Genomic DNA, 22,786 nt, shown 5'->3' with positions numbered 1-22,786 from the left:
AATAATTTCTACGGATCTATTTTGGACACACATGTGTATATCATTTTGGATAAAACTGACCGAGTTAATTGAAGTGATGGATCGGCATCTATATTATTTACAACGAATCACTGTGCTTTGGAATTCCATATACGACAGCCAACTGCTTACTGCCAACTGCTCACTACTTACTGCCAACTGCTACTGCTTATAGATGATATTGCCTATATTTTGATATCTTAATATCTTTAATGCGCATGCTTGAATAAATCCTATGAACATATTTGAATGATTTTAGTTTTTATTTCTATGTAGAAATTTATGTGAATTTTCATAAAACATACCTTATATGGAAAAGCGAAGTGAGTTAAACTTAAGGTACTTGTTTTCTCACGATATTTTAACAACAACGGGTCGCCGTAGTTATAAATGTCGTAAATTTAAAAAGTTGTGTGAATGATTAGTTTTGTATTTTATATTGTATTTATTTTATTATTATTTGTATTTTGTATTTATGTCAGAGTTACACATTACATATACAACTAATATTTGTGTCTTTCTTATTCTAATATTTATAATTTATCGGAAATATGCTGTTTACGACATATGCCGTATATATGCCATATATCAGCGCGGTAAAATGTAAACAATCGTCTGTCATTTAACATCACCGATGCATCATGACACGCTGGAAGAAACAAGGTTTCTCAAAGAAAATATCCCAGTACAGGAAAAATTCTCAGCTGCTAACGAATCGCTGGTCAGTGAGTAGGATTAATTTAGACCATAATTATGATGTCAATCGATGTACCGAGGATGAGACTGGACATGATGACAACATACATGCAACTGTTCCAGAACCGGCAGGTACCGACGTTCCCGTCTCCTTCAACGACTTAGAAAATTCTAGGTAATGCTTAAGTCTAAGACCATAAATTATTAGAAACGCTTTTTCTGTAGGTGTTAATACTTACATGTAAATCTTTCGGAAAAAATATTGTTGCCTGTATATAAACACTGATAAAGAGGTCGAGGGAAATAATAACCAAATCCATCAGCTGTTAATCTGACAATGTCAGTGACATGTAACTCAACTGCTGAATCCTATTCTCTTTTAATGCATAAATAAAGTATAGTTTAAAATGATATGAACTAAGACAGATACAAACATGATAAAAACAATCAACCAGTCTCGAGACCAATTTTAGCTGTTAAGGGACGCAACTCAAAAATGATGATCGATGCCGGTATATCACTGTCTTGTTTCTATATATACATTTCAGTCAAAATATCTAGAAGTCATAGGAAATGAAGATACAATAATGTATATAATACAAAAACTGTACGAAATAAATGGGTTTTGAAGAAATATTATGGTAAAAAATTATGTAGGTCCCTTTTATCAACATTTTACATAGGAAATTCATTAAGAATTGTAAAAACACTAATTTGACAAAATCTAAAAAAGAATGTTGGATTGGTAGGTAAAACAATCCAGAATATAGCCTGTTTTGTACATTTAAACCTACTCAAAAGTTCTTGAAAAATTCTATACAATAACCAGGAACCTTGCCAATGTCCTTAAAAAAAAAACGCATACTTATTTATCTATTAATGGATACAATATTTAGGTGTTTCCCAATTATTAGTTCACATTTGGCATGCCCAACCCCGATAGGTGTTATTGTGTAAACGCATGGCGAGGCAGTTTAACGTATTATTTGTAGAAATCCTAAAACTGTTTTGTATACGCAATGTGTCCTGATTATCTCGTGATTTTCACCTAGGTAAGACAATCGTTCGGATTAGTCACGCTTCATTGCTCGTAACACCTGTGAATTTGATATCAATCTGTTTTGTGCACTGCTTTGATCAACTGAGAGTACATGACTTGTCTGTTGATTACGCAATGATTTATGTATTTTTAAACATACAGTTGTTAATTTTACGTAACTAAACGTGTTTTTTAAGATGCAGTTTAGATAAGAATACATTATATTTAATTCATGGCATAACATGATAATTTCTTATAATAAAAAAAGTTTTGTTATTTGGATGGAGGATAATGCAATGCCTTATTAAACTCAAATACTTTTTGTCATTAAATTTAGCTTAAAATAAATCTTGAGACTATTTAAAATTTATTTTAGAGAAAAAACTTAGACCATTGATTTCCAATACACATCCTTCTTTAATATTCTATGATGTATGAAGTATTGTAAAACACAGAACTAACATAAATTGGAAAAGAATTCTCTTGAAAAAGATGAACCTCTCTTCAAAGGTCACCTCTCTATAAAGGTCACTTTTAATGATTCCCGAAGGTGACTGCTTAACACAGGTTTGACTGTATATTTCACGGAACAATTGTGTCACATCACATGAGTAACCTAATGTGAAAATTGGATGACAAATATTTGTATCAAATATTTCATCTCCGATAGACTCACTGTAGAAATACAACATTGTATTTTAAGGTTGCACCACTTGGTCATATACCATTACTTACGAAAACATTGACAATTTATTCCAAGAAAGCAATGAGTGGAGATCTTCCTGAGAAAAAAATTAGTCTACAGAATTTCTTGGATTCAACAAGTGAAAAACAAGAAAATCTCTAAAGGAATATTCATTTAATTAATTAGTAAGGTTTTCAGATTAAATGCAAAATCAACACTAATATATCTCTATAATATATCTCTATATGTAATGGACAATCTGTATATTTTATTCTGAATTCCAATTTTGTCCGTAAGTTTCGATTTCTGTGCATTCCAATTTTATCAGAATGATACGTTTATCAAATGTTGAGAAATGCACGAGCGCCATATTTAGATCAATGAGTGCAGTAGTTTGTTGTGTTCTAGCTGAAAGTACCAGACATACATCACGGTAATTATATATTAATTATTTATTACATACTGTCTGCTATATGCATTTACTTGTTACATTGAATTTGAGTAGGAATTTGTCATATTACCACTGTTTACAAAGTTTCATATAAGAAGCACTTTTTGTGTCATGATTTATATTGATAAAAGGTTACATTATATGTACATTCTGTATTGAGTACAAGTATTTATTATATTTACATTTCATTTGTAGTCAATCTATGTCAGAGACAGGGACTTTATCATACTATGTCAGAAACAGGGACTTTGTCATACTATGTCAGAGACAAGGACTTTGTTATACAATGCCAGAATGTGTCCATGTTAATAAAGACATTGAATTGAACCTGTGTCGTTGGTACAAGAGAACACTACAACATTGACGTGATTCCATGAGCGATCCAGGTTATGAGCATAATGCCCGTTACAGAAGAAACAGGATCGGGAACACGAAACAGAAAATTAACAGACAAAGGAAAGGTATATAAACAAGAACAATACAATAAAACATTTAGAACACTGAAGATAACAAGTGGTGTGATAAGACAGATTATTTCTGATAATGAATCTCCAGAAACAGTTAGAAGAAAGTATGCTGCATGGCTTGAGGATTATGAGCGTTTTCTTGTTATATTTGATGAACTTGTCTCTCAAATAACTGACAAGGAGGAGAGAGAAGAATTGCTTAAGACTCATTATGATTACGATGTGTTTCTCATGAACTTTAAGAAAGAAATAGAGGAGTTCTTTTCCTATCACCAGAGTGTAAAGGAGGAATCACAAGTAGAAGCAACAAAAGAAACTGTCAGAAGCTTGAAGTCCAAGTCTCGCACATCTATAGCTACAAGTATATCATCCAAACGCCTTGAAGAAGAACAAAGAGTAGCTGAGTTAGAAGCTCGCAAAGCAGCACTTTCCCATAAGAAGGAGTTAGAGATAGCGAAAGTCAAACTAAAACTTGAAGAAGAAGAGTTGGACTTGAATACAAATATTGCTATTGCGAATGCTAAAACAGAAGTCCTTCAGAAATATGAAAGGTGTAGTGATGCTGATTTGCATGATGATGTTTCTAACATTGATATAGTGAATCCTAGAACATTAGCACCAAAACCAACGCCAAGAACGCCTTTGTTTCATAGTGAGTTTGCATCAGTACCGTCCTTGTTTGAGAGGCCTCTGAATCCGAACGCAGAGACATTCATACCCAAGCGTGAAGAAATTCCACCACTTGACCTTCATTGCCTAGATGAAACAAAACCACAGACCTCTGAATCTGATGCTATGCAGTGTGTTGTACAATACCTCCGGAAACCTGTACCAGAGATAAAAAAATTTGGAGGCAATCCATTAGAATTTAGACGTTTCGTCAGACAGTTTAATACCAAAGTAGTGATGAATACTAAAGACAATGATGAACGAATGAATTATCTTGAGCAAATGACTTTTGGGGAAGCATACAGAGTAGTGTCTGGATTTAGTCATATGTCAGGAGACAGAGCCTACAAAGCAGCTATGAATCAGCTTGAAGAGCGGTACGGAGACAGTGAGGTAATTGCAACAGCATTCATAAAGAAGGCATTAGACTGGCCAGCAGTGAAGGATGCAAAGATGCTAGATGAGTTCTCCTTGTTCCTTGTGGAGTGTCAGAACGCAGCTGAAAGCATCGATAGTGTTTCTGTCTTAGATTATTCAGACAACATAAAGAGACTTATGACAAAACTTCCTGTGTATATGCATGATAGGTGGAGAAATGTTGTACTGAAAACTAAAGAAGCCAAGAAGACAGTGAAGTTTAAAGATTTTGTAAGTTTTGTGAAAACAGAAGCTAAGAAATCGAATGATCCTACGTATGGTAATGCATCTATTGGTGGAAATTCCAGAAATCAAGATCGTAACCAGAAGAGAGCTGTTGCGTCTACTGATGTTACAAGTGAAGTACAAGACTTTAATGTACGAGAACAGAAATGTGAATTCTGTGAAAGTAGTACCCATGCACTGAATGACTGCAAGAAGTTTGTAACCAAAGGACTTCAAGACAGATACAACTTCCTGCGAAATAATGGACAGTGTTATGGATGTCTTAGGAAAGGCCACATAACTAAAAAATGCAAAGCAAGACTTAAGTGTTCCATATGCAGTAGGCGTCACCCTACGATCCTACATGATCCTGCGAAATGTGTAGCAAAACGTACAGATGAAGACAAAGAAAACATTAATCCTATGTCAACAGATATCAAAACTACATGCAAGTTCTCCAAACCTCACATCAGTGCCTTTAGTGATAAAGGGGCCGGAGAAACAACCTGTGCTATGGCAATAATTCCAGTGAGAGTAAAACTGAAAAATAAACCGTATAGCATAGAAACTTATGCATTCTTTGACTCTGGCAGCAGTGTGTCATTTTGTACAGAAAACATAATGCATAGGCTTGGAGCAAATGGCAAGAAGAAACAAATCACCATAAAGACAATGGGGAATTCTCAGAGGTTGAACACATATGTTATCAGTGGTTTGCAAGTGTGTGGACTTTCAATGGAACATGTGATTGATCTACCGAATATGTATACAAAGGAACATATGCCTGTATCAAAAGAACACATTCCAACGCAGCAAGAGTTAAAACAGTGGCCACATCTGTCAATAATTCAAACATCAGAAATAGATGCAGAAATTGGAATTATGATTGGAAATAACATACCAGATGCCTACTCTCCATTGGAAGTAATTGCTGGGCCAAGTGGTTCTCCCCACGCAACAAGGACACGACTAGGATGGATAGTATGGAATGTCATAAGAGAAAATGCATCAGATACATTTGACATAAACAGAGTAGCTATAGAAGATGCTCAGGAAAGAGACATAAACTTAGAAAAGATGGTGAAAGATTCCATAAACTATGACTTTCCAGAACGTCTTGTGGATGATGTAAAAGAAAACTCTTTAGAAGATAAGAGCTTCTTAACTCAAGTTTCAGAATCTATTCACATTCAGGATGGTCATTACTCAATTGGACTTCCGTTTAAGGATCCCTTAATTCAGTTACCCAACAATATCATGCAAGGATTTCAGAGACTTGGGAGTCTAAAGAAGAAACTGATAAAGGATCCAAAGGTTAGAAATGACTATGAGACTTTTATGAATAAGCTGTTTGAGAAGGGATATGCAGAACCTGTTCCTCAAAGTCAGCTACAAAGAGATGATGGCAGAGTATGGTACCTACCGCACCATGGAGTTTACAACGATAAAAAACCAGGGAAGATTAGAGTTGTGTTTGACTGCTCTGCAGTGTATATGGGGATTTCACTAAACAGCCAGTTACTCCAAGGACCCGATCTTACAAATAGTTTACTTGGTGTACTTTTAAGATTTCGTCAGGAGAAAATTGCTATACAAGGAGATATTGAGGCTATGTTTCACCAAGTATTAATCCCTGAACAAGATCGAGACTGTTTAAGATTTCTGTGGTGGAAGGATGGCAATCTGGATTCCAACCCTGAACAATACAGAATGAAAGTTCACATCTTTGGAGCCACTTCCTCTCCAACTTGCTGTAACTATGCACTACAACAGACAGCTAAAGAATATGGTTCCGACTTTGATCCTACAGTGGTGACCACAGTACTCAAGAATATGTATGTAGATGACTGTTTGGCTTCGGTTGACACAGAGAAGAAAGCGGCCTTACTCATTAAAGATCTGTCTACACTTTGTAGCAAAGGTGGTTTTCATCTGACAAAATGGATTAGTAACTCAAAACAAGTCTTAGAATCTGTTCCAGAAGATGATCGAGCTAAAGATGTGCAGGAATGGAACCTCGAAGGTGAAAGTGAAACACTTGTAGAACGTGCACTAGGTGTGTACTGGCTTGTTAACAGTGACCATTTAGGATTTCTGATAAACATTAAAAATCAGCCAACAACCAGAAGAGGAATTTTATCAATAGTGAGCTCAATATTTGATCCTCTTGGTATCGTGTCACCTTTTGTGATGACAGCAAAGACACTTCTTCAAAAAATGTGCAAAAATTCAATTGGATGGGATGAAGAGATTAAAGGAAGTCAGCTTAAGGACTGGAAAAATTGGCTGACACAAGCAAAAGAACTTGAAAATGTAACACTTGAAAGATGCTACAAGCCACAAGACTTCGGGAGGACGACATGTCAGGAGTTGCACTGTTTTGCAGATGCAAGTGAAGTTGGAATAGGAGTTGTTATATATCTACGACTCATCAGTGAGACTGGACAAATCCACTGTTCCTTTGTTCTTGGAAAGTCAAGAGTGGCACCGTTAAAAACAGTGACAATACCGAGGCTTGAGTTGACGGCATCAACTTTAGCAGTGAAATTATGCAAGATAGTTACAAAACAATTGGAATATCAAGTTGATCAAGTTTACTTCTGGACAGATAGCATGTCAGTTCTTCGTTACATAAATAACACAAAAACTCGTTTTCAAACATTTGTTGCCAATAGGCTTGCCATAATTCATGCAGCAACTACAGTCAACCAGTGGCACTATGTCAACTCTAAAGATAATCCAGCAGACTCTGCGTCAAGGGGAATACCAGTAGTAAGTAGATTTCTTGACTCAGCAGCATGGTTCAGTGGTCCTGAGTGGTTATGGAAAGCAGATGTTTCATGGCCGTCTACTGAAATCATTAGCGACTCATCAGAAATTAACAGTGCTGAAATAAAGGACAGCGTCAACACAGCAGTTGAAACAGAAACAGTAGAAGGAATGGAGAGATTACTCCAGCACTTCTCTTCCTGGAAAAAGCTGAAAACAGTGACTGGATGGCTACTCTTAGCGCGAGAAAACCTCAAAGGAATAATGAAGAGGAAAAGAGAATGGAGATCAAGAATGATATCGGAGGGATTGACAGAAGAGAAAATACAAGAATTAGAAATGAAGGAAAAGCATAACAGATTGAAAAATGATACACAAAGACCTTCATTAAATGTAGACATTCTTGACAGAGCAGAAACAGACATTTTGAAGTATGTGCAGATGAAGCATTTTGCCCAAGAATTTAAAGACTTGAATTCAAGTGAAAATGGAGTTGTTAAAAGGTTATCAAGATTAGCCAAGTTAGACCCAATTGTTCACAATGGAGTTCTACGTGTAGGCGGTAGACTTAAGAAACTGGATACAACTCTTAACAGTAAACATCAAATTATTATTCCCAAAGAGTCTGTATTAGCCAGGTTAATAGCAGAGGAAGCACATAAATCTGTCGGACACTTGGGAAAAAATTCAACGCTGGCACTTATTCGTGAGAAATATTGGATTCTTGGTGTGTCATCAATTTTGAAGTCCATCATTTCCAGATGTGTTATATGCAGAAGATATCAGGCACCTACTTTGAAACAGAAAATGGCAGACCTTCCCAGCGAGAGACTGAAACCTGATGACCCCCCTTTTACTCGAGTGGGAATGGATTATTTTGGTCCATTTGAGCTTAAAAGAGGAAGAAGCATAGTAAAACGGTACGGTGTCATATTTACTTGTCTATCTTCCCGAGCAGTACATTTAGAGGTTGCCTTTTCCTTGAATACAGACTCCTGTATTGACGCCATTCGAAGGCTTATTGCACGACGAGGAAAACCAACTTATATAGTGTCTGATAATGGAACGAATCTGGTAGGTGCTGAACGTGAGCTAAGAACAGCACTTCATTCCTGGAATACGAACAGCATTTCCAGTCAATTATTACAGTCAGGAATTGAATGGAGCTTTAATCCACCGGCTGCGTCTCACTTTGGAGGAGTATGGGAACGCCTCATCAGGATAGTCAGGAAAATCATGTATTCTGTTCTACATGAACAAACAATTCATTTGGATGATGAGGGACTGTTAACCTTGTTTTGTGAAATTGAAGCTATTATGAATGGACGACCCCTTACAGAAGCTTCAGATGATCCGAATGACCTTTGTGCACTTACACCAAATCATATACTACTCATGAGATCAGGAGAGAGCTTTCCCCCTGGAATTTTCCATACATCTGACAACTACGCAAAACGTCGATGGAAGCAGATTCAGTATTTGGCTGATGTTTTCTGGACACGTTGGATCAGAGAATATGTACCCCTTCTCCAACAGAGACAGAAGTGGCTGAAGCAGGAAAGAAACTTACAAGAGGGTGATTTAGTTCTCATTGTGGAAAACACTCCAAGAAACGCATGGAATCTTGGTAGAGTGCTCGAAGTGATAAAGGACAACTATGATGTTGTGCGTGTTGCAAGGATAAAGACAGTGTCTTCCATTATTACGCGGCCAGTGACAAAACTTTGTCTTCTTTTGGAAACAGATTGTGAAAAAGAGAAAACAAATCAGTGAACCTTTGTGCAATGAAACGTTTAGTGAATTAACTCATTTTGGATACATTGTTTTGTCCATTTTTGATAAATATGTTTTTGTAAAAACACATTTAGGGGCCGGTGTAATGGACAATCTGTATATTTTATTCTGAATTCCAATTTTGTCCGTAAGTTTCGATTTCTGTGCATTCCAATTTTATCAGAATGATACGTTTATCAAATGTTGAGAAATGCACGAGCGCCATATTTAGATCAATGAGTGCAGTAGTTTGTTGTGTTCTAGCTGAAAGTACCAGACATACATCACGGTAATTATATATTAATTATTTATTACATACTGTCTGCTATATGCATTTACTTGTTACATTGAATTTGAGTAGGAATTTGTCATATTACCACTGTTTACAAAGTTTCATATAAGAAGCACTTTTTGTGTCATGATTTATATTGATAAAAGGTTACATTATATGTACATTCTGTATTGAGTACAAGTATTTATTATATTTACATTTCATTTGTAGTCAATCTATGTCAGAGACAGGGACTTTATCATACTATGTCAGAAACAGGGACTTTGTCATACTATGTCAGAGACAAGGACTTTGTTATACAATGCCAGAATGTGTCCATGTTAATAAAGACATTGAATTGAACCTGTGTCGTTGGTACAAGAGAACACTACACTATATATCTATATATTTCTCGCATCAATTCTGTTTTATATCTTCTGAAGAAATGTCATTTATAAATTCATAGAAGTCCCCCTCTGCGTTCATGTTTTTTATCTGTCAGTCAAGATCACAGGTTCCTGTGTAACATGACTATATATGTATAATTTCGTGTTATAACGCGAAAGTTTCTCGTTTATTTGCGAAAGTTTCGCGTTATAACGCGAAAAAAAAATTTTTTTACCTACGAAAATGAGCTCAATGGGCTTTCGTAAATAACGTAATTTTTGCTAGGGTAAAATATCTAGTAGTGTCTTTTAGTGCTTCTTTTTACCCAATGAAGGGTACCTGTATTTGTGAAATTTTTTTTCTGGTCTTATTTAAATCGTTTTAATGGATAATCTTAGATTAACCCCCCCCCCCCCCCAAAAAAAAAACAACATTGGTGGTGGTGGTTGTGGTGTCCCCAATAAATTGCCAACATATAATATACAGTTACTGTAGTGCTCCCTTAATAATGGCGCCTGAGACCTTTTTTTATTACTTGTCATGGGATTTCTGTGGGTTGTGCCTCCCCCCCCCCCCCCCCCCCCCCAACTCAGGGATTAATAAAGGAAAAGGAAATTTGTAACACAAGTTACGTAAAACGTTGGCTAGAATAGGACATGGTATAAGTTTTAAGATTTTTTTTTAAATTTCTGCCAAGTTTTGGCTACGAATATAATGTAGACCAAAAGACATTTCGTGGCGACGAATTGAAAAAAAAATTTCATGTCATTTCCCATATCACCCAGCATAGTATACCATGTATAATATTACTGCCAACAATTAGTGCAAAAACCAATGGGGAGTAAAACATACCAGTGCGAATCATTCATGGACACGAAACATCCAGGTACCGATTTAAAAACGGCGTCTACTTAACTTGTACCTTGATCGATTTACACCGAGTGCTTTCTCAAAATATAATATGCCTTTTCAGGGTGTGCCCATCTTCGCTAGCCAAGGGTTTCCGATCCGAAATCTACCCTACAACCCTTGGCAGAGTTAGCTGAAACAAGAATAGATATGGGTTACCCCATATCCAAGATATTCGACTTTTAATTTATTCGAATTTTCATTGTGCTCAGATGGTTTCTAATAAAAAACAAGTATTTACTGACAAATTGATACTCAAGCTGTAGAAAGTCAACTATAAAAGTGCCATAAATATCCTAAAGTGACATAATATTTAGGCTACTGAGTTTCAACATCTTTTGTTGAATAAAAATATGCATGTACTAGGAAACAAACTGCATGTACATATAACGTTACATGCATGTAGTGACTTTATCACAAAGTTGCACATGCCTAAAAAATAGTTTTAATTTCACATAGAACATAGACTAAATATAATTAATAGTATAATTTAAAAAACTTATTTAATTAACACCTCACTCATTTTCAGGAATATTTAATCTAAACAGCATGTTACAGGCCTGTAGCAACGTTTTCAAAGTGAAGGAGGGGTGGGGGTGGGGGGGGCTCCGAAAAAATCCCGCGGACTATGGGCCTGTGCTACATGTGTACCATCTAAATTTCCAATTATAGAATCTTCTGTAAACAAGTCCAAGCCGTTATGGATTATTAAAGATCAGCCCAATTTTTTAAATAGCAAAACTATAGATCTATCAAGTATAAATTTATTTTTTAATTTTGTGCTATTAAAGTACAATCACTCGATCAAAGTAAAGGCAGATGTTAAAGATGGGACAACCTGTCACCTTATAGAGTAATCAGACAGTGAACTCGTCCAGAGACGGCCTTTGTTAAACGCAAAGGAAAGCGCGAGGTCGGTTGCGGCTGTGGAGCATCACTGAATATTCCTTCGTCATAGAATAGAATCCGACATAAGATTTTGAATATGCAGATGTTTTGAAGATAAACTTCATTTTTGTTTCTAGAAATGTTTTTATTTATAAAATTAGTATATTTCGTGTTTTTAAAGTGAGTAGATCGATGACCTCGCATCGTTTTACATAGACAACTCAGCCCCTCTAGCCCAGTCTAGGGCTTGAGTAAAAAAAATTGCACTTGTTATGAAACTGGTGTATAGTTCTAAACTTCTTCATGTCTGTAGAAAATCTACATGTATATGATCTTAGCGTCACTAGCGAACGGTGCACACACCTGTGCTTGCAAGACCAAATAGCCTAGGTCTACACACGTGCGAAGATCATTTCCGACGAGTTCGGAATATCACGTTGCTGTGCAGAGAAGTTACGATTGCAGCTGTTTAACCAAAATAACCATTCCGTTATTTAAAAAAAAGAGAGAGAGAAAAAAAAACACAGTTAATGATTAACATTCTCACTCAAAAGAAATATACGCGGCAATTAACGAACAATAATCATGACAGTAATATAATTGGTGAAAAGAGTTATCATTATCAATCGAATATATTTTCGTGAAAAAGACTGAGGAGGCAGCGAGCGTAGGAATATGAAAACTTTTTATTTGCTTTTCTGGGGAAAAAGTGATTTTCTTAAAATCTTTTTACGTTAATTTTGTTTACTTTAAGGTATTAAATATACCTCATTATTCTTAACATTTGGTGTAATGTTGTATCTGCTGATCATGAATGGAACTATTTTCTTCGGAGCAATTGTGTGAAGAGTACCTGACTTTAGTAATATATCACCTGACTTTAGTAATATAGCTTGAATAGATAATATGCACTGATCGAATATATTAAAAATGAGAACTCGCGCAAACGAATCTGATTGGCTGCAAGGCCCCAGCATACGCAAGAAGTTTACTAATTGACGATTTTCGACTGAATTAAAATTTGTTCGTGCTTTATGTAAAAGTAGTTCATTATTTACTGCGATTGAAAGTTTTACCGTAATTTATGATAAAAAAAAAAAAATGGAATAATTAATTTGAAAGTTTTTTTCTTTTGTTTTGATATGTTTTTCAGATATTATTCAAAGACCGCATTAGGACGAATTCCGCATTTTAGGCCCATCAATTTAAGCCAATCAAACGTCATGGCTCATTGATAATAATGGATGCGGCCATCTGTAGAACTAGCCTGGTCCCCTGGCTCATCCTTGCCAAGGCAGGAGAGCCAGGTGGATTATAATCTATGCTGTCCCCTGATTGGTCATAACAATCGCAGTAAATCGTTGGATTTTTGAGCCGTTGCCGTTAACCACGGAAATAAATATAAACGTCACAATGATACATTACATCGACGGCGTAGAAAAATACGACGTCACAATGAATTTCTACACCGGAAGCGCAGCTAAATACAACGTCACAATGGGCTCAGATTCAGGGCAGATTCGCCCTGAATCCATTGTAGTCCACCTGGCCCTAGTGACGCGGAGTACACGAAGCAAAACAGGGACAGGAAACTAGGCTACTGTAGAACGTGTTGTCAAACTCTTGACCAAAAATCACGAAGAACGATATTTTCTACCACATTTGAGGTCTTCCAACAGCTGTATGAGGTGTTGGGTTATATTCCACACGAAAATGACGGATCGTCTAAGGGAATATACGGTACTAAAGACCTGTCCTACTAAAGACCTGACTGACCTGACCAACAAAAAAATCTCCAAAAATCAATATTCTGGGTTTTTATATCAATTTTTCATGATAATTTCTTAATCATAAGGTGCAATTCAATTGAATAAAGGTTTATTCAATCATTTTTACCAAATTTGTTGTCATTTATCAAATCATTTCATGAAAATTTAATGACCTGACCATATCTGAAATGACCTGACCAAATGATAATCATTTATAACTGTTATCTTTTTAAAGATATTTGATACATTTTTAACATATATTCTCTATTATAGTGATTGATAGTTTAGATAAAATGTTTTTAGAAACATTTATACCAAATATTTCGTCTTTATCCATTCATTTCATAAAAATTTAATGACCTGACCAAATTCGAAAGGACCTGACCAAATGATAATCATTCATAATTGTTATCTTTTTAAAAATATTTGATACATTTTTAGCTCACCTGAGCTGAAAGCTCAAGTGAGCTTTTCTGATCACCCGTTGTCCGTCGTCCGTCCGTCTGTCCGTCTGTCCGTCCGTCTGTAAACTTTTCACATTTTCAACTTCTTCTCAAGAACCACTGGGCCAATTTTAACCAAACTTGGTACAAAGTATCCTTGGGTAAAGGGGAGTGTAAATTGTTAAAATAAAGGGCCAAGTCCCCTTACAAGGGGAGATAATCAAGAAAAGACAAAAATAGGGTGGGGTCATTAAAAAATCTTCTTCTCAAGAACCACTGGGCCAGAAAAGCTGAAACTTACGTGAAAGCATCCTGGGATAGTGTAAATTCTAAATTGTTAAAATCATGACCCCCGGGGGTAGGGCGGGGCCACAATAGGGAATCCAATTTTTACATTGAAATACATTAGAAAAATCTTTAAAAATCTTCTTCTTAAGAACCAAAGGACCAGAAAAGCTGAAACTTATATGGAAGCATCCTGGGGTAGTGTAGATTATAAATTGTTCAAATCATGACTCCCGGGGGTAGGGCGGGGCCACAATAGGGAATCCAAGTTTTACATTGAAATACATAAGAAAAATCTTTAAAAATCTTCTTCTTAAGAACCAAAGGACCAGAAAAGCTGAAACTTACATGGAAGCATCCTGGGGTAGTGTAGATTATAAATTGTTCAAATAATGACCCCCGGGGGTAGGGCGGGGCCACAATAGGGAATCCAAGTTTTACATTGAAATACATAAGAAAAATCTTTACAAATCTTCTTCTCAAGAACCACAGGGCCAGAAAAGCTGAAACTTATATGGAAGCATCCTGGGGTAGTGTAGATTATAAATTGTTCAAATCATGACCCCCGGGGGTAGGGCGGGGCCACAATAGGGAATCCAAGTTTTACATTGAAATATATAGGAAAAATCTTAACAAATCTTCTACTCAAGAACCACTGGGCCAGAAAAGCTGAAACTTATATGGAAGCATCCTGGGGTAGTGTAGATTATAAACTGTTCAAATCATGACCCCCTGGGGTAGGGCAGGGCCACAGTAGGGAATCCAAGTTTTACATTGAAATATATAAGAAAAATCTTTACAAATCTTCTTCTCAAGAACCACAGGGCCAGAAAAGCTGAAACTTATATGGAAGCATCCTGGGGTAGTGTAGATTATAAACTGTTCAAATCATGACCCCCTGGGGTAGGGCAGGGCCACAGTAGGGAATCCAAGTTTTACATTAAAATATATAAGAAAAATCTTTACAAATCTTCTCAAGAACCACAGGGCCAGAAAAGCTGAAACTTATATGGAAGCAACCTTGGGTAGTGTAGATTATAAATTGTTTAAATCATGACCCCCGGGGGTAGGGCGGGGCCATAATAGGGAATCCAAGTTTTACATTAAAATATATAAGAAAAATCTTTACAAATCTTCTTCTCAAGAACCACAGGGCCAGAAAAGCTGAAACTTATATGGAAGCAACCTTGGGTAGTGTAGATTATAAATTGTTTAAATCATGACCCCCGGGGGTAGGGCGGGGCCATAATAGGGAATCCAATTTTTACATTGAAATACATAAGAAAAATCTTTAAAAATCTTCTTTCAAGAACCACTGGACCAATAAAGCTGAAACATATTTGGAAGCATCCTGGGGTAGTGTTGATTCTAAATTGTTCGAATTTTGACCCCCGGGGCTAGGGCGGGGCCACAATAGGTATATTAAAAGGGGGGAAATCTGGTAAAGAACAGCATGGCCAAAGTTACTCAGGTGAGCGATGTGGCCCATGGGCCTCTTGTTAACATATATTCTCTATGATAGTGATTGATAGTTTAAATAAAATGTTTCTAGAAACATTTATACCAAATATTTATTCTTTATCCATTCATTTCATGAAAATTTAATGACCTGACCAAATTTGAAATGACCTGACCAAATGAAAATCTTTTGTAATCGTTATCATTGTATAAAAATATTTAATACATATAATGTTAATTAATAAATATTAAGGTATAATACTTTGTAATTAAACATTTCTGACAGATAAACACAAACTTATGAACCTATATATTAAATATGCAATTTGCATTGACCTGATGAAACTAAGCCGAATTTACATAAGCAACTTTTCACCAATTATAATTTAAAGTATTGTATCCACTTACCGGTAAATTAAAAAATCTTATCTTATATTTTTAAGCATAAAATAAAATATAGATGACCTGACAGCAATTTGCAGAGACCAGACTGACATATCTATACTAAAAACCTGACTGACCATCATATCTATACTTTAGACCTGACTGACCATATCTTCTAAAGACCTGACTGATCATATCTATTAAAGACCTGACTGATCATATCTACTAAAGACCTGACCGACCATATATACATATAAACTAACATTGTTCAAAGACATAAATACATTAAGTTAAACAAATGCTATGTTAAATTCCGCGAACTTTCTGAACAACTCTCTTAGTTTAAATCAGAATTCATAACAATCTATATAGTTGTAATTATATACATGTATACTTCCCATTTTGGTCAGGTCTTTAGTTTATTACATTGGTCAGGTCTTTATATATTCATGTCAGATTGGTTAGGTATCTACACTGGTCAGGTCAAGTTATAATTAAAAACTTGATATTACTTACTAAGAATTTAATTATAAATGGAAAATTAAACAAAAGACAAATTTTATTTAAAGCACCTTATAAATATCTGAAAATACATTCAAATATGAACGGTCAGGTCATCGTACAGTCGATTTATAGGTCAATATTGATTTCATCATCTATAATTGGATATAAAAAATCATTTCAGCTGATAGATAAAAAGTTTTAAAAAGTGTGTGTGCTTGAACATATACAGAAAATTAAGAGTTTTATAAGCTTGAGGTAAATATGTCCGATCAGCATCTGGTCAGATCATTTAATTATCATGAAATGAATGTATGGATAAATTGACTAAACATTTGGTAAAAAATGCTTCTAAAAAATTTGGTCTGGTCAATAAATTATCATGAAATAAATGGATAAATGACTAAATATTTGGTATAAATATTTCTAAAAACATTTTATCTAAGTATTAATAATTTACATGTTTTAAAAATGTATCAAATGTTTTTTAAAAGATAGATCAAGATTTGATTATCATTTGGTCAGGTCATTAAATTATCATGAATTAAATGGAAAAGACTAAATATTTGGTAAAAATATTTTTAAAACATTTTGTCTAAAGTATGAATTATTTTAATAGAGAACAAATTTGAAAAAAGATAACAATTATGAATATGAATGATTATCATTTGGTCAGGTCATTTCAAATTTGGTCAGGTCATTAAATTTTCATGAAATGAATGGATAAATGACTTAATATTTGGTATAAATGTTTCTAAAAACATTTTATCTAAACTATCAATCACTATAATAGAGAATATATGTTAAAAATGTATCAAATATTTTTAAAAAGATAACAATTATGAATGATTATCATTTGGTCAGGTCATTTCAGATTTGGTCAGTTCATTAAATTTTCATGAAATGATTTGATAAATGACAATAAAGGACTATATTCTGTAGTGGCCAGTATCTGCCCCCAAAATAAAACTTTGATGGAGAAATCTTTAATAATGTTCTAAACCAGGTGGATATTTGTAGACTTCAAAGCATTAAATATTTTTATCAACTATGATATCATTAGTTAGATATGACGTCAATAAAATGACGTAAATTCCAAATTGCAATGATTTTGAGAGAAAATAGTGTATTTTACGTCGGTATTTTGATTGGAAATTATCAAGCGCAAGTCTGCTCAGACTAGATCTTTTGATATAATGTGTAGAATGATAATATCAATGGAATATGTAAATATGGTACCTGAGCAAGCTTGCGCTCTATAAATACTATAGTCAAAATTGAACAAACTCTGTGCATTTTGGCCTCTTTTTTAAAAATAACGGAAATCCAAATAGTTTGTGACGTCACAGAGACAAGAAAAGCCAACTAATTTTTCCAATTTCATAATATATTGTCTTAATTTGGATTATTTTATACAATATATGCACTTTTTCTCATTTCAAGAGATTTTCAAAATTTGACTATTATGGGGGCAGGAATACGCCCATACCGTATATAGTTCTTTGGTAAAAATGATTGAATAAACCTTTATTCAACTGAATTGCACCTTATGATTAAGAAATTATCATGAAAAATTGATATAAAAACTCAGAATATTGATTATTGGAGAGTTTTTTTGTTGGTCAGGTCAGTCAGGTCTTTAGTAGGTCAGGTCTTTAGTATGTTCCTCGTCTAAGTATGTTTGTTATCGCTGTTATGCTAAGTTGAAGAGATTATATAAAATTGACTACGACTTGTTACACAAGTTGGATGAACTAAGAAAGGAAAGAATTGAGTTGATAAAATCTCTGCGTGAAAATCTTACTTTGGACAATGTAGAGTTAACTAGCGTAGGTGTGAATGTGAGTGCAAGTTTCACTACCCCTGCAGAGTTAGGAACAAGCAAAGATGTATTTAGTGAAGAAGATGGATCAAAGAGAAGTAGACCTTTAATACATTCTCCAACTCCACGGAAAGTAAAGAGGTGTAAGCCAGGTGAGATCAAACTCTTTATATTATTTCAGCACTTATGTAGCTGTAATGTGCAATTAAATTTGTAATTTTGACATTTCTCATAAAATATTGCACCGTTTGATATGTTGCCAACTTGTCATAAGTTCATCAAGATTAATGTATACTAACTTCATTACTTGGATCAAGGTTTCCTACTAATAAGTAAAGAAATACCCTCTTTACATATTAGAAAGTATAAATATTTATAAACCGAGGACCAAAGTACAGGTGATATAAGTTCATTGCTATGCCACTATAGATACATCTTTATAAGTACGTGAAACATTACATTATTTTTTTTTAAGTATCCTAATTGTGGAATTTTTAATGCATTCTAACAGGTTTGACAAAGACTCCAGAGAAACTTCGACAACCATGTATAAAACTGTTTACACCCAGTAAAATTAAGGTAAATACACTAACCAGTACAACAGAAAGTTTAAGTAAATAGTAGTTTTAGAAAAATGTGAGTGAAAAACAATATTGAATTTAACATTAGATTTCATGCATTGTTTGGATTTTTATCTTGAATTTGAAACAATGCTCTGCATCAAACTTCTTTGAAGCTAACAGCAGCTTTTTATTATTAATATTATTATTTATTTTTATATATTGAACTCTGAACTAGGTATATTAAATGATAGTTATCAATGCTTTCATTTAAGAAGTGTAATTAGGGAGAGGGTCAAATATGCTGAGCCTGTTGCCCAATCCCTTTCACTTCTGTGAATAAAATATTGTTTAAATACAATTAATGCTTTTATTTATTTGATTTTCATTAGTTACATTAACATGTGTTTATGCAGTTTTGCAACAAATAAAAGCTGATCAATTTTTAGAAAAAAGTGCAAGCAAAGTGATCTGAAATGAAAGATTGTAACTTAAAATTGTAAATAATTGTTTTCTGTTGGTTATAACTGTATGGTTTTTGTTCATCATTATGTAACACTTTGTGTATGGATTCAGCTTTGCTTCATTTTTAGGTGTTGTTCAACACTGGAAAACAGATCAAGTGTAGAATTGTAAAGGATGCTGAACTTAGACAAGTGATCAAAGCCATTTCCAGGGGACAACCCAAAAGACGCATAGCAAAGTTTGCATACAATTCTTCACTTAAAGAGGAGCTAGCAAAGTTTGTTATTCATGACATTGAAAAAGATATTACAGAGCTTACCTCAAAGAAATCCAATTGTTGTCTAAGGAGTACAGAATGTGACAATTTATCAAGTTTCAAATTTGAGAAATTGCTTTTTGAAGTGCAGTTATATGCTCCTCTGTTACATAAGACACTATCGCATACTCTCAAAGATTCTGTTGGAGTCGCAGTTACAACAGCCATAATTGCAAGAAACAGGAATATGCACATGTCTGCACTTCATCATATTATTGCGCAAATTTTGGATCACAGCGGAGCAACAGATGAGGTAAACTGGTGATACAAGATGATGGATATTCTCCATTTTATTTTCTTAAAAATATTAGTTAGTTAAATGGAATGTATAGATTTATACATGTATATATATACATATATAGAACAGGCTTAATGTATGTATACATACACTGTTTTACTTGTTATGGCATACTTTATTATGGCCCTCATCAAGACAAGCCTCAATAGAAAAATGTATTTGTCAGCATTTTATTAGATGGAATACTCAAGAATGAATGTTCGGACATGCATCTTTCATATTCTATCCACAGCAAGGTTTAATTCATAGATAGTAGAAGATGAGACAGAGATGTTATTACTTTCAATGCTGCGTTATTGCTAAATTATCCAGTTGCATTTCATTTCAAAATTCTGTAGTATTTGTGAAAAAAAAAATTAAGATTGAGCCAAAATTTTATGACTTGATTCTTATTGCAGTGTATTTCCTTGTTCCAAAAGTTGGGACTAAGTGTGTCCTCCTCAGCAGCAGCAAAGAAGAAGGTGGATCTGGCAGAATACCAGAATGAACACATCAACTCTACAGTTATCAATGAAAAGAGAGAACTTGAAACTTCAGGTATGGGTGATGCGAAATCCTCAGATATAATTGGGGATAATTTTGATATTACCAAAAGCCCTTCAAATATGAGTAAGGAAAAGGAAAGGAAGAGTCTGCATTGGTTTCTGTTAATAGGTCTGCAAAAACGAATTGTTGACAACAGTTTAAGCAATCAACTGCCTTCTGTATCAATCACTGAAATAAACAATGATGTATTTATTCCAACACGTTCAGATTGTGAGTTTTTAGAAGAGAACTGTTTGTTTCACATGATGAAAACTATTGTTAAGTATGTAGGGTGTTTCAAAAAATATGCCCCATTCATACCAACGGTAATTAACCACCCTCATCTGAATGAAATGTCCATGAAGTCTGACTTTGTGGTTCTTGATTTGTTGGACAAAAGTGAAAATAAAAGTGAGGACATGATATCAATACTAGAACACATCCACATGAAGTATATTGCCCACACTTCTGACGAGAATCCAAAGGTAATTAAGAAGAAAGTGTTTGGTGGAGATGTCTTAACAAATGAAAGAGCTTATAGTGCTCAATTAGCAATGCTGAATGGCAGGTCCGAGTTTGATCACAGGGATTTATCAGCCTATTTTGGGAAACGCCATTTTTTGGGGGGAATTGGGAAAAAATTATCGGCTATTTGATGAAATTGGGAAAAATAAAAAATCTTGCTTACATCATGTATTCATATGTAATTCAATGTAATTCATTTAACATTTCAGCATGAACTCTAATTTGGGCAACCAAACAGACAAATTAATAATCCAACTTCATCATACAAGATCAATTATCAGAATAATAGACTTAAATAACACTAAATATGGCTTCATTGAGTATAAAGTATTTATATAACTTAAGGTAGTACATGTGTAAATGAGATTCCAATTTAGGTCATTTAAGAATTTATCTGTTTCTGGAGGTTATAAACCTCCTGCAATTTAAAAATTATACTAAGTTCCATTTTAATTTGTAAAAATCCATTGAAAATATATTTTTCTATCTGAAATAATGCCTACAGTTCTTACCATTCACTCATAGATCAATTGAGTAGGTTGAAATAACTTAATAAATCTACATAATAACACAATATCTCCATTTTCAGAAAAACAGAGGAAATTCGGAGTAAAAGTCGGCGATGTTTTACAGTGTTTTTTAAAACATGTTATGGCTGCAGGTTTGCTAAATGAGTTAAACAGAGGAAAATTACAGATAATCTGACAATTTTACTTTGTGTTAATTAAATATAAAAGCATTGTTCACCAATTGGGAAAAAATACTGCCAAATTGGGAAAAATTGAACTTATTTTCAATTGGGAATGGGGCCGAATTTCGGCCCCTGAGAGGGTACTGATAAATCCCTGGATCAACTGGCAGGTGTTATTCACAGACCAGAAGGGTTGCATCGTATGATGTATCTTTGTTTGGTAATAGCTAAAAAGTTCAGTTTGTTGCTGTTTATGGTTTTAAAAGGTATTTAATTTTGTTGGTTTCTTGAGTTTCATTTGTGTATTAAATCAAGATACATGAACCATGTAATACAGGAATCAAAGGTTTTCAGTTTAGTTCTCTCAGTGTGAACTTATCGATTTACGATACATTCATTTGATCGCATTTTAGGTCTAAATGATCACAGATTAAATTTTAGGATATCAGATTTAATGATTTGTGTCTTAGGGACCCCAGATGCTTTACCTATCTTGTTATTTGATTTATTTCATAAAGAGGAATTCTACAATATAAACTTCTTGTACAGAGGTTGATCTTGATTATTTTTAATTTTATTGGCTATATTTGGGGAAAAAATGTTTAATTTGAAAAAAATATATCCTCTTGACATGGAGTATTTATTCATAATCAGAGTGTTCTTACATGTTAATATATTTTATTTCTTATTTAAGAGTATTCAATTAACTTATTTATTTATAATCAGTGTTTCATGTTAAGATATTTTATTTCTTATTTAAGAGTGTTCAATTAACTTACACATTTCAGATTATTATTTAATGTATTTATTCATTTATTTATTATGGAATTCCATATACGACAGCCAACTGCTTACTGCCAACTGCTCACTGCTTACTGCCAACTGCTCACTGCTTAATGCCAACTGTTCACTGCTTACTGCCAACTGTTCAATGTTTACTGCCAACTGCTCACTGCCAACTGCTCACTGCTTAATGCCAACTGTTCACTGCTTACCGCCATCTGCCACACATATTTGAATAAATTTTCATATTTATATTGATATTTATATGAATTTTCATAAAACCAGGCGCGGATCCAG

The 22,786-nt window shown here is 34.3% G+C and overlaps 2 protein-coding genes across 2 annotated transcripts; both read left to right on the top strand.

The window, feature by feature from the left end:
- Positions 1-3,287: 3,287 nt before the first annotated feature.
- On the top strand, positions 3,288-9,209 carry LOC133201939 (uncharacterized). The gene has a single exon (XM_061337728.1). It carries the CDS (start codon positions 3,288-3,290, stop codon positions 9,207-9,209), a length of 5,922 nt encoding a protein of 1,973 aa, XP_061193712.1.
- Positions 9,210-12,908: 3,699 nt separating this feature from the next.
- LOC133201938 (uncharacterized) lies at positions 12,909-22,262 on the top strand. The gene is made up of 7 exons (XM_061337727.1): positions 12,909-13,024; positions 13,205-13,387; positions 18,156-18,478; positions 18,838-18,905; positions 19,480-19,920; positions 20,364-21,054; positions 22,177-22,262. The coding sequence occupies exons 1-7, from the start codon at positions 12,909-12,911 to the stop codon at positions 22,260-22,262; spliced, it is 1,908 nt and encodes a 635-aa protein (XP_061193711.1).
- Positions 22,263-22,786: the final 524 nt, after the last annotated feature.

This window comes from Saccostrea echinata, unplaced genomic scaffold (genome assembly GCF_033153115.1).
Source record: "Saccostrea echinata isolate AGI-Se365-2 ecotype Australia unplaced genomic scaffold, CSIRO_AGI_Sech_v1 ptg000046l, whole genome shotgun sequence".
In the NCBI taxonomy this organism is placed as follows: domain Eukaryota; kingdom Metazoa; phylum Mollusca; class Bivalvia; order Ostreida; family Ostreidae; genus Saccostrea; species Saccostrea echinata.
This window is presented reverse-complemented; position numbering and strand designations above follow the sequence as displayed.

Coding starts and splice junctions, on each gene's coding strand:
- LOC133201939 (XM_061337728.1), top strand. CDS start 3,288: ATGCCCGTTACAGAAGAAACAGGATCGGGAACACGAAACAGAAAATTA.
- LOC133201938 (XM_061337727.1), top strand. CDS start 12,909: ATGCGGCCATCTGTAGAACTAGCCTGGTCCCCTGGCTCATCCTTGCCA. Junction 13,025..13,204: donor CATAACAATCGCAGTAAATC/GTTGGATTTTTG, acceptor AATCCATTGTAG/TCCACCTGGCCCTAGTGACG. Junction 19,921..20,363: donor ACAGCGGAGCAACAGATGAG/GTAAACTGGTGA, acceptor TTCTTATTGCAG/TGTATTTCCTTGTTCCAAAA.